This window comes from Trichomycterus rosablanca, chromosome 12, assembly GCF_030014385.1.
Source record: "Trichomycterus rosablanca isolate fTriRos1 chromosome 12, fTriRos1.hap1, whole genome shotgun sequence".
Classification (NCBI taxonomy): Eukaryota; Metazoa; Chordata; class Actinopteri; order Siluriformes; family Trichomycteridae; genus Trichomycterus; species Trichomycterus rosablanca.
Genome location: NC_085999.1, coordinates 37363165 through 37376253, shown reverse-complemented (window position 1 = coordinate 37376253; position 13089 = coordinate 37363165). Strand labels below are relative to the sequence as shown.

At 37.1% G+C, this 13089-nt stretch overlaps 1 protein-coding gene across 1 annotated transcript; it reads right to left on the bottom strand.

Annotated features, from left to right (window-relative positions):
* Nucleotides 1-4807: 4807 nt before the first annotated feature.
* On the bottom strand, nt 4808-10769 carry nr4a2a (nuclear receptor subfamily 4, group A, member 2a). The gene is made up of 6 exons (XM_063006056.1): nt 9852-10769; nt 8832-8961; nt 8322-8485; nt 7513-7715; nt 6514-6692; nt 4808-5064 (listed from the first exon to the last, which is right to left on the bottom strand). The coding sequence occupies exons 1-6, from the start codon at nt 10767-10769 to the stop codon at nt 4808-4810; spliced, it is 1851 nt and encodes a 616-aa protein (XP_062862126.1).
* Nucleotides 10770-13089: the final 2320 nt, after the last annotated feature.

Genomic DNA, 13089 nt, shown 5'->3' with positions numbered 1-13089 from the left:
CGAAGTGCGTGAGAATTATTTCTGTGTTTCTGGTGTCGCCGGTTCCTTTTCTGTGCAGAAGCACAAGCGTGCGAGGGAAGAGAGCACGAGAGCACATGATATTTCTGCACGTCTCCGTATGATCTGTCAGTCTGGATGAAGCCGGTGTAAAAAGGCGACGTCGCCTTGTTTCAAACTTGGGAAAGCTCGACTGAAAATCCCTCAACACGTGTAATTCTCACATGTCTACATGTCCTCTTTTTTCCATTGTGCGCGCAGATTAGGCTTTCACCAACCAAACCGATTACTTCAGTCAACACAGAGAAGGCAGAACACCCCCCAACACACACACACACACACACACACACACACACACACACACATACACACACACACTCACACAGATCTGCTAAATGTCACCAAAGCGCTTTTGAGCGCAATCTTAATTTGACTTGGAATTAGTCCCTATTCTCTTTTTTGTGCCAGTGATCTAATTATTCAGACAGGTCTTCGCCTTATGAGAACTTCGAGTACAGTGTGGCCTGTGGCACAATCAGTGAGAAGAGAAAGGATGAGAAAGTAACGTAGAGAAATGTCTTGTTTGGATTCCAAATGTTATTTTACACTCAAACAAAATATTCGTTTTTACATGTGTGTGTGTGTGTTTGTGTGTGTGTGTGTGTGTGTGTGTGTGTTTGTATTTAGCTGACTTCTTTTTTCTTTGATCTGTATACATATTAGGCACAGTTTTTACCCCAGATGTCCTTCTTTTCAGGCTTGGGACCGGCATTAAAGCGCACTGACAAGTGCACCTCCTAATGACTAAGCTGTCAGATATTAGCCAATCAAGTCCATGCAAGTGCTGTGCCACCTGAGCGCCCTTTGTATTTAGCTGACATTGGACTGACCAAATGAAATACTGGACTCTACTTTTTAATATTTACAGTTAAAGGACATAAGGTTTTTGTATGGAAAAATGGGAGGAATTATATGTTTAATTTAAACTAATTTGAATATATTTTTTTTATCTTTGCTGTTGCCATAATAATAATAATAATAATAATAATAATAATAATAATAATAAGTATACTTTTACTATAGACACCTATAGCTACTACAGTGTATTAATGTATAATATCCAGTGTTTAATGGCAGTTTTGTCAGTAGCACAGGATCAGGATTTCCTCTTTTTTAATAAAAATAAATCTGTTATGGCACGACTGATGACCAAAATGACATTTATTAATCGATTTTAATTTACTGTTAAAATCATATGTAGAAATATGTTGTTTTAGCCAGACATAACACAAATAAACCATATTTTTTTCCAGGTTTAAATACTAAGCATTAGACTTGTAATAGCAACTTTTATGGTAGGTGGAATGCTTCAGACTTTATATTTTCTACATCAGTGCATTACAAAACAATAATAGATGTGACTTGTAATAAATGAAGAATGACTTACAATAATAATACTGGCTTAATTTACATGATTATTTATTCCCATAGTTATTATATCTATAATAATGCAAGACCATATGATAAAGATACATTCTGTTTAATTTAATTCACCTGTAGACTGCTTTTGGACTTGATCTTGTTGGATGTTCAATTTCAAAAACAAATGGTATTAAAATATAGTGGCCTTTTATATGTGTGATCTTTTCAGCTATAACAACAGCCACTCTTCTGAGAAGGCTTCGAAGTATGTCTGTGGAAATTTGTGCCCATTTAGTCAATGGCTGGCCACTGATGTTGGTCAAGAAAGCCTCGACTAATGTTCCGGTTTATTCCAAAGATATTCAGTTGGGCTGAGCTCAGAGTTCTGTGCAGGACACTGGAGTTTCTTTAAACCGAGATTTTCTTCATGTCTTTATAGACATTATTTGTGCACATGGTCACAGCCACGCTGGACCAGAAAAGGGCCTTCCCTAAACTGTTGCTTGAACTGTTCATTAAACTGTGTTGTCCTTACCCCTGGTTGCCTCCTTTTGCATGTGAAAGATGCTTGACAAACTGACAAAGAACTTCCCAGTGCTGAATGACTAAAGTATTATACTTCTTTTCTAAAATAAATGCAGTTAAATTCACTCACTCATATTTGAGATAATTATATATAGTTTCTCTTCCACATCCTGTAGTATATTTGAGAAAGGTGTGTGCGTTGTTGGAAATCACATATGTAGGTTTAAACTTCTAAATTCATTTATTTATACGTTTATTATTATTATTATTATTAATATTCGGTCATTTATTCAGTAAATCGTTCTTTAGATCTTCAGAAAGCAGTTTATTCTGGCCAAGAAACAAACCCAGAGCAGAGCAGATCAGAGCAGAGCAGAGCACCACTCACTGACTTTCTTTTACCATCGCAACCTAAAAAAAGTCCACCGACTGAGATGTGTAGGAGTAATAAAAGACCTAAATAATCTCTAATTCCACACAGATTATAACCGACGCTGGTGGTCGAACCTGCATCGCTGAATCTGTGCCGCACTCTCACAGCCTGTTGGTAGTCTTTCTGGATTTAACCGATCTTAAGGAAAAGGTTCAGACAGTAAATAAATAGTTATGAGCTTTTTTAAATGAATTGCACCTGAAGCACAAGAGAGATTTTGTTGATGTTTAGCGATTTTGCTGGAGCTGGAGATCGTTGTGCGCTCGAACTCATGTTTTATCTCAAAACTCAGTGATAGCTCAGTGGTTAAGGTACTGGACTAGTAAACAGAAGGTTGCCGGTTCAAGCCCCGCCACCACCAAGTTGCCACTGTTGGGTCCCTGAGCAAGGCCCTTAACCCTCAATTGCTCATTGTGTAAGTCGCTTTGGATAAAAGCGTCTGCTAAATGCTAAAAATGTACTGTTTATTTTATATTTCTTAATTAAATAAATAATATAAATTACCTTTTGATTTAAAGTATCCTGGTAATATTTTTTAACTCCGACCCGTTCTTCTTAAACACGCTTTATGATTATAAATGTTGCATTTTAATTTCATCCGCATGCTGTTTGTCTTGCTTTCGAATTTATTGTAGATTAAACTCTGATTTATAATCGTTTAAATATTGAAAAAATATTTATTACATTTAAACAGCCCCACTATGCGGCTCACAACGCGTATAATTATTTAAGATCATATAATTTATTTACAATGTACTCGATCCGGTAAATCATAAATACTTTTACTTTCTAGTTAAAATACGGCGGGGGGCTTAAATCAAATTAAAAAGGTTTGCTTTAAATAATCGTTAATGTATTTATTTATTTTTATGTATATTTTTATCCTCATAAATATGTAAATATGATCACAATATTTAGAAACGCTTAATGTCGCAACCGCGTTAATGTTAAGTGAATTTAATATAGTACCGCACACAGTTAATTACATACCTTTAGTTTTAATTAAATAATATTAAGAGTGTAATACCATTTAAATGTCACAAATTGCATTAAAATGCTATTATAGATAAACTTGAGTACTTGTGCTGCTTGGATAGAAAATAGTATTTTACAATAAATGCTCCTTAATGATGTGATTTATTTAAGAGTAACGTAATTCTTATTACAAAAAATTAGATTAAATTAAGGCTTAAAATTATTGTTTAAATCTGATTTTTTAGAAATCGCTTTCTCAAACAAAAAAGGAATGAATTAATAAATAAATAATTGTTTCAAGGTTTTATTTGTAAACATTAAATATTCCTTTCCTCGTTTGGTTTTATTTGGATTCGGAATCAAATGACAGCATAGAAAAGGGCAGTGATGCTCCGGACACACCGATATATCATTTTACTTCTGTGTGTAAGAGAGACGAAACTTTTCATTTAAGATGGAAGCAAAATTATAAGCATTTCTGATCTCTCTCGGACATTAAAACAAAGTGAATGCTTCTGAAATCAACTACACCATGCTGATAAGGTTTGGCAACCAAAAAAATCATAAATATAGAAACATTTATATTAAACAGCAACGATACATACAATACATACAAACAAGGAATGGCTGACGATCTTACAAACACTGTGGGTTCTTTCTGGTTTTTCTTATTTACAGATTAAATACTTTTTCCTCCTCCACAATCATACATAAAGTTGTCCCAATACTACGAATCTTTTTTTTTTTCCTATAAAATCTAGCAGACTACATAGTGTCCGGAATAATATCAATAGCCATGTTTTATATAGACATCATCACCTTGATAGTAAGTGCCTATAGTCTTCTACAACATGCGTGGCCTCCTGTCTGATCCTGACATAAATACACAGGCACAAGTTATAAAAAAGGAAAGAAAACAACTTGTTCTCTTTGTACAATTCGCTCTTACATAAATCTAACGTGTATGTGTAATATAAATGGAATATAATACATTTAACGCGTCATTTCCAGTGGTTTTGATTCTTAGCATTTAAACAGTAGTATATTTAGAGATTCCTTCTTCACATTTTAAGAAATGTCCAAGTAGAACTAGGCAAACTCTAATTGTTATACCCTCAATGATGGGTCGTTTATTATAATAACATAAAGCAGGTTCAATTAAAATGCACCACTTTATACCACCAAGTCTCTCTCACTTACTCACTTGAGAGATTAGAATTGGCAATTCATGATGAGATACCGTATATTATGTCCTTTGTCTGTATTTTTTTTTTTACAAATAAAATAATAATAATAATAATAATAATAATAATAATAAAAAATAAACAAAAAAACGTCAGAATCTTTCTGGCTCTTAAAGAGTCTGTGGAAGTTAGTTGAGGTCTTTCGAGAGTCTCTCTCTCTCTCTCTCTCTCTCTCTCTCTCTCTCTCTCTCTCTCACTCTCTGTTGGGTATTTAGAAGGGCAGCGTATCGAGGAAAAGTTTGTCGATTATTGCAGGAGGGGGCACCAGGTCTTCCAGTTTCAGGTAGAAGATGCGCTGCAGGCCCTGTGTACACAGCGTGCGCAGCTCCGGTAGTTTGCCCAGCAGTTTGGACAGGTAGTTGGGGCGGTTCAGTGCGGCTCCGTTAAACGCCACTTGGTCCTTCAGACAGTTTACTATCTTGTTTTGGAGCTCTTCTACCTTCTTCGGTTCTTTGAGTCCGTGTCTCTCTGTGAATACATGCAGAAGAAACAGATTAGCATAAATGAGGAATGATCAGACGAGAAATAAAACTCACACACCCCTGAACACATGCATGACTTTGTAAGAGGACTAGTAAAGTCCAGACATTAAATCTTAGCTAACGAGGAAACTTGCTAAACTTTTAACTCTTCGAAGCTGACCTTTCAAGAGTCATTTTGTCTTTATTTATTAATGGTTACGATTGTTGCCTAACATCGCGATGCAGCTTTTTGTTGTAATAATTAGATTTTTAATTCATTTCCTCATTTATTCATTTATAAAAAGTGGTGAGTAGTCAGCTACATCATTTCAATAATTTATTACAATAATCAGTTTTCTCATTTACAAAAAATATCAGGGCAACAAATCCGTATTAATTATCTGACCAATCTGTAGAATAAAGTGCTTCATTTGGATATGATAATTAATCACGAATACATTTTATTGTATTTGATTTTAGTCTTAAATCATTTGTAGAATAGTCAGTGGAAGTGGCGTCATCTCTCTGTTTTCTGGAAACTCCTTCCTGTAAGTTTAATACTTTTGTTAACCTGCCCATTGGGCCCATATAAAGTCAATCCCACATCTAATAATCTTCTGAAAAGATTATCTTAAACGCCCAGTTTACGTCTGACAAAGACGACTTGTTTGTGTGTTTTAAACATAATTATGCTCATTGGGAAGTGAAATAATTCTGAGGAAGAAAACCTCCAAAGTAATGGACTGAAATCCAGTTATGTTCATATAATATGACACATCGTCTTCGTCCGATTTTTACTCCTTATTCTTTTTAAACTGCAAAACAAAAGTGTTATGCTGCTTTCCAGTCGCTTTGTTGCATCTTGTGTACACCAGAGTATTGCACATAAGGTTTAGTCCTCTCTTAACCCTTTAATGGTCTGCTCAACCATTTGGTTGATCTTACTTTGAGTCTAAATAATTGGGCAAAAATAAGCTGAATTTAAATAATGTTGTTTGGGCCGTATATACAACTTGGTTGATATGTGTTAAACTAAAAAAACAGCCTTTCTAACCTTTATGTCAACTTAAAGCTGGTGGCTGAAAATCATCCACGAAAAGTTCCATCATTTCTGTGATCATCTCAACTGTTTGGTAGAAGCTTATTAATAAATACTGTGTTCACTAGTAAAACAATATTAATTGTTTGCTGTTGGTATAGTCCCAATAAACTAAGAAATGCAAATATATATTTTTTTCTTGGTGAGACTATTTAAAGGGTTAATAACGTGCTGTATAGTGAGTAGACAGTGACTTCGGGTATACGATCTTCTGAAACGCATCACCAAGGCTGCTTTTTGAAGCAACATCCACTATTTGGAGGACGAGCGTTTGCATTTCGTCCTGTTCATCATCAAACCGATAAAACTCGTTTAGACTTTCCAGCATTAAAGGCTTTAGATGTTTGTTCACCGTACCTGTGACCATGGCGAGAGCTGCGATGCAGGAGAAAGCTGAGATGTCCACGTTCATGCTCTGTAGGTTGGAGGAAAAGTCCACGATGGCGTCGATCCACTCGCCAAAACCACGAACACACTGGAGCCGATGTAGCACCACCCCGTTACAGAAGATCAGCTTCCCCTCCATGGGACTCGACCTGCCAGCAACAGTGAACAGGTCGCTTTAATTAGAGTAATGAAACCTTAATATGAGTAAAGCGGATTAAAGTGTGTTATGTGTGTTATGTATTATATGTTATGTGTTATATCTGGTGTGTGTGTGTGTGTGTGTGTGTGTGTGTGTGTGTTTGTCTTTATTTAAGAGTAGTAAACTTTGTGTAGTTTAAAGTACCTCAAACTTTAAAAAAGATATTTCTTAATAGATCAAATCTATAATTATAAGCTTTTTATACGTCTTAACTAGTCTTAACTAGTTAAACTAGTTTGCGTTAATTTAGTTATCCTATCATTTGACCTATCACAGTTCTAAGGTTGATATCATGAACGCAACTTTTAATAAAGCATTTTTTTTCTCTCATCCTGATCAAGGTCGCGGTTATTTCAGAGTATGCCCGTATACCTGTATACCCAACAAATCCAGTAATTACGCAAAAGTATTTCGGATTTTTTCGGACTTCCTTAAAGCTACTAAAACCATCAGATTGTTTGTCTAATCATATTATTATTATTATTATTATTTATAAATTTGCTAAAGTTTAATAACTTTTTATATTGTGTTCAGGCGCAAACTGGACACATCTGAAGTTATAAACTTTACATGAAAAATATCGGATTTTTTATGTTAAATAATTGGTTTTACTGCAATAATAATAATAATAATAATGAAGGTGTATTTTGTAATAACATTTGTATAATGATTGTTTATAAAACGCTTTATTTGTGCTTTACGTTATTTGGTTTGTTAAGCAATTCAGTAAGAATTATTATTATTATTATTATTATTATTATAAATAGTACCTGTATGCGAGTCGCAGGACGAACAGCTCTAGAAAGGCGGACTCGAACAGCAGGTCCTGGTCCTGTTTAGACAGATCGGTGAACCCGGGGATCTTTTCTGCCCACCCGCGGATGATCTCCATCGATCCCGTCAGTAGATCGTAGAACTGCTGCACATGCTGCGTATCGTCTCCACCCAACTGGTAGTCTGATCCCGCATGGAACTGCAAACACACAATTTCCATTTCAAACAGATCTACTGCTGCTGGTGAGCTTTAATGAACTGAGCACCTCCTCAAATATATCAGCCGTGAAATCGCCAGTGCTTTTTCTGTGGAGAGCAACGTGGCTTCTTTTTTACACAAGCTGATTTTATTAAGCTGTGTTTAATAAAAGAATCAATCTGGTGATTTAAATGTGTAGCCTTTAAAACGTCCTAATGGTTTATACTGGAGTGCATCCTCATATGAAATAAAGTGACCAAGAAACTGTATTCATACTCAGAATTTTAACTTCATCATATTTCAGCTGAAGATTTGTTTCTCTTGTAAATTAGTTTGTATGTGAACCTGTCTTCTGAACTAAATTTAAAAAGTAAGACATCATTCCCAAGGATAAATTATACTTATATACTGAAATACAAATTCAATTATTTAATTAACTCCAGTGAATTTTCTAGAATTTAGAGGTGCAGACTTACTGTAATTCCAAGTTTGGCCAAATGAACAGAGCAAAAGTTTATTTCAATTTAATATATATTAATTTGAGATATTCAGGACTGAAGATTTATCTAAGCATCACAAAACCTAACAGCACTGGGTAGCACTTACTCTTGAGTAGTCCAGGTTGGACATGTTGGGGTTGGAGTCCACATGAGCCCTAACCAGAGCACTCAGTAAGCTGACTGGTGGTGATGGAACGGTGGCATCAGGAGGGCTTTTGGGTTTGGAAGGTAATCTGCCTCTCCGGCCCTTCAGACTTGCAGTCCGAACAACTGAAAAGAAACAATGATGAGGCAAATTTAAATGTAGTGTTTAATTCAGGGGTTGCACAGTAAATGTAGAAAACTATCAGGATATTTGCATTAACAAAATGTTTACCTTTAATATTATTTTGGATTATTTGATCTTAATAATATAAGACAATAATCATCTATGTAATAAAGTTCATTATTATACAATAATTGTATAATATAACTATTTCATACATGTATTGATTAAACTGTCCAAAATAATTTAAAAGGTTTATTTAAAAGGGGGTTGGATTTGATAAAAACCTCAGTTTAAAAATTGCAAAAATTTTTTTTAAAAACAGTATTAATAAAGAGACTAAATATTTACCTTCTTTAACCATCCCGACAACAAGGCACTTTTGGAAGCGGCAGTACTGACACCTGTTTCTCCGGCGCTTATCAACAGGACAGTTTTTGTTCGCCAGACACACGTATTTAGCATTTTTTTGTACTGTGCGCTGCAGAAAACACAAATTCAAAATAACTTTATTAATATAATTCCAAATAAAACTAGTGCATATTATCTATGGGTTATAAAGATTGTCCTTGTAATGTGCTAATCAGAGAGACAGGTCATTTACGCAGGAATAAATGCAAACAGCAAAACTTCACAGTTCCTAACAAACACCTACAGTTAGGAATAAATGTGCAGTAGCAAAACAACAAATATTGTAATTATATTTAGCGTGTGTGTATGTTTATTGGTTGATTGACATTTTATAGCCTATATACACACTTGTTTTTCTTCCTAAATAAAAGAGTTGAGTTTTCAGGTGATGTAGGAATAGTTCCTTCTTTAAACCTTGCATGTTTTTACGGATTACTTCTATAAAGTAAAAGCAGATTGCTGACCTAAACTGTTCAGGTGGATTTATTGTTTAGGTAAAAGTTAAAAGTTTTGCTCACCCCATAAAAGAACTTGCTTGTTTCTAGAATCTTTAGGCAGTTGTTGATGATGCCACAAAAATAAATATGTGTAAAAGATGATCTTTTGGTGAGAGGTGAATATTTCATTGTAACACCAACCAGAAATTATAAAGGACAGATTTTGAAACTTAATATGCTCTGGAAAAAGTGTAGCCTTAAAATAAATAACTCTAAACATGCGCATCATTTAACCATTTATAAATGGAATGTTTGCATTAGTGTTATTGTAATACACTTGACTTAATGGTTTTAAAATCAGATTATTTTCAATCTGTCGCTTTATTGTGAATGGAAACAGAACCTCTCCTGACATTTTATTTACTAAATAAAAGTCCCATGTTTTATATTGCAGCTTACATATTTTAAGCAATACATGAGTACCAGATACGCACTGTCCCATCCTCTGTTGAAGTCCCCTCACCTTAAAAAAGCCTTTGCACCCCTCGCATGTGCGCACTCCGTAATGCTGGCACGCAGCGTTGTCACCGCACACCGCGCACATGCCCTCGTTGGACGGAGACCCCCTGGACGGTGGAGAGGGCATCTGCGCATCGAGCAGCTGGTGTCCGTGTCCGAGCTGCAGCGAATGCGGGAATGCGACTCCCGCCTGTTTGCGCACGGGCAACGCAAAACTCTGGCCGTCCAGTCCCCGGTGCGCACCGGGACCATCGTGGCTCATGGTCACATGCAGCGGACCGTCGAAGCGCATCTGGCAACTGGATACCGGCGTCCCGGGGGGTGACTGCTTAAACGAGAAGAGCGAGAGGCGAGACACGGGGTTTTTGCGCTGCTCCATGGCGTGTGAGGCCGCCGCCACGTAGTTCTGGTGGAAGGCGTGCAGTGACCCCGCGTCCTCCCACACGTGGCTCGGCTGCATTTGGAAATTAGGGCCGGTTCCTGGTCCGTGAGGCGAAGTGCTCGGTTTGAAGTAGACAGAACCTGAGTGCGCCATGACGTCCTCGGACTGTGGGCCAAGGTGGCCCTGCGGTTGCTGCTGATGATGATGCGGGTGGTGATGGTGATGGTACCCGTGCATCGCGGGCACATCTTCTACTTTAATCGACGGCTGATCTGGGGCGTGTGCAGGCGGCACCTGGTAGAGGCACGGCGGAGGTTTGACGTCGTAACCGGGGTTATAGCTGTCCACAAAGGTGCTGAAGCTGGGTAGAGAAGTTGTGGCGGCTGTGATTTCGGTGTTGGTCAGGTCCATACTGAATTTGACAAATTCGGGCGTGAGAAAGTCGCAGCTGTACTCGCCGCTGGCATGGTAGCTGTAGCTCTGCGAGGCGGGACTCGCACCCTGCGGAGACGAGCCGTACTGAGCCTGGACGCAGGGCATGGCTGAAATCAGGAAAATTGTAGAAAGACGAGACATTCAAAATATGAAAAGTATGCAGGTTCAAAAACAAGCTAAAAACTAAGATGCGTAAACTTTTGCTTTACAATATTGGCTTGTTTTTCAGCTGTATCCTGTATTGTTTTAATTGTGTCATCAGAAATACATGTTTGTTTTAATACGTATTTACAAGCTCTTGTCATTTTAAACCATTTCTTAATATCTTCAATTTATTGGGACATTGTTTTGTGATTTAAGGAATTGGAGAGGTTTCTAGAAGAACAGGTAGAACATTTCGTACTGTTTGTAGTGCTGCACACAATTGCATTCAATTCGTTTGTGTCTGGTTTTGTGGCATTAAATGTCTCCAATTTGCACCAAATCTGGCTTGGAACTTGTTACTCCTTAAAAATAAAGGTGTCATAAGAATAGTTCGGTACATTTTGTTGCAAACATTTCCCCCACAAAGAAAAGTTTATTGTTGGTAAAATATTATTTATCAAAGATTCAGACAGTATTTTTTGTTTTATTTCCATCCCATCTCATTGCAAGAGTGTGTTTTACGCACTCCTGGTTAAAGTAGACCATGCAGCGACACAGTACTGTTTCATAGACATTTATATAGCTGCATGGATGTTTCCCCCTGCTAACTTAATATTTCTACTTTTTAAACTGTAAAATAATGTACAAACTGCAGGTTTAACCTATTCATTTCTTAGAAAGACGGTGTCTAAAAATTAGTACCTTCAGCCGTAGAACTTTTCCTCGTCGCCCTCAAACTTCACGGTGCTGTCAACTGATTATACAAATCTGGGTTCCAGAAAAGTGCTCCGATGCTGGAATCTCCTTCCTAATGTAATACAGACACTATTTGTCTCGGATAGACAACACCAAATGCACATTCTGTTTTACAATTTACTGTCAATTTACATTAAATTAATTGCCTACTACTAATGAAACCATATCACACAACCACACCAGCACCAGTCTCATCCAGTCACTCTCACACACATTTCAAAATACAATTTACGCACCAGTCTGGATTATTTAAGTATTTTAAAAATAACAAGGAAAATGTGTAAATTCAAGACCTTTCTGCATGTGCTGCTTGTAAAACTTGCAACAAATTTAACACACTTAAGTTGCTGCAAGTGTTTCTCACTCCAGCGTGAGCTTTGGTGTGCGCACCGCAATTTACGCGCAAAAGGACTTCAAGTCTCCTCTTACACCCATATTAAAAAAGCTTACATATCAGTCCCTTTAATATCCAGACAATCTTTAATATAACAAACCCGTGTCCAAAATGACACACCATGCATGTAGCTTGCTCAGTACTGCAAAACGCGCAAAAATCCTGTCAAAACATACCTTCAGATCACCATGAGAAAAGTTGTATCGTATCCATACACATGCAGGCCGTCCTTGAGTAAAAGTGTGTGTTTAAATGTCCAGTTCGAGCTGAAGTAAAGAGCCAGCAGTGGATGTTGGAGAAGCGAGGCTGTGCGGTGCTCCGCTCTAGACTAGCGCGCCGCGCCAATGTGTCTTTGTTTATGGGAGCGACGCTCATCGCCACCCACGTGTTCTGGGATTGGACACGTCATCAAGGACAACGACCAATCAAGTTTTGGGAAAGGGACAGATAGGAAATACCCATCCATCCAAGACTTGAGTTTGAAGCGTTGGGTTTGGTCATGTTTTCCCCATCACCAAATCTATCAAGTCATTTTGTGCGTAAATATGTTGTGTGTGGGACAAATTTATTGGATAGACTGACAGAATAGTGAAGAGTTCATCTTAACTAACTGTATTTAAATGCGTACATAATTTATATCTGTATAAAACAAAACTATAAAGAATTGTTGGCATAAGTAAACACAACTGTGGAAATATAACAGTTTATTTATGCGGGCATACCACTGGGCAGTTGTAGCCTAGTGGTTAAGGTACTGGACTAGACTAGTAATTGAAAGGTCACTGTTTTAAGCCCCACCACTGCCAGGTTGCCGCTGTTGGGCCCTTAAGCAAGGTCCTTAACCCTCAATTGCTTAGACAATATACTGTCACCGTGCTGTAAGTCGCTTTGGATAAAAAACGTCTGCTAAACGCTGAAAATGTAAATGCAAATCAAAAGCAACCAAAAAAACTCCTGGAAAACTGTTTCAGCTATAGCACCCTAAATGTTCTTTTAAATGTGTACTCCTCGTTTTTAACAGTAAGCTCACTGTTTTACAGAAACCTACAGCACAAAACGAGTTTCCAAGTACAACTCCATTATATTAGATGTACATTCACATGACATTCACACATGAGCTTCTTGTCACTC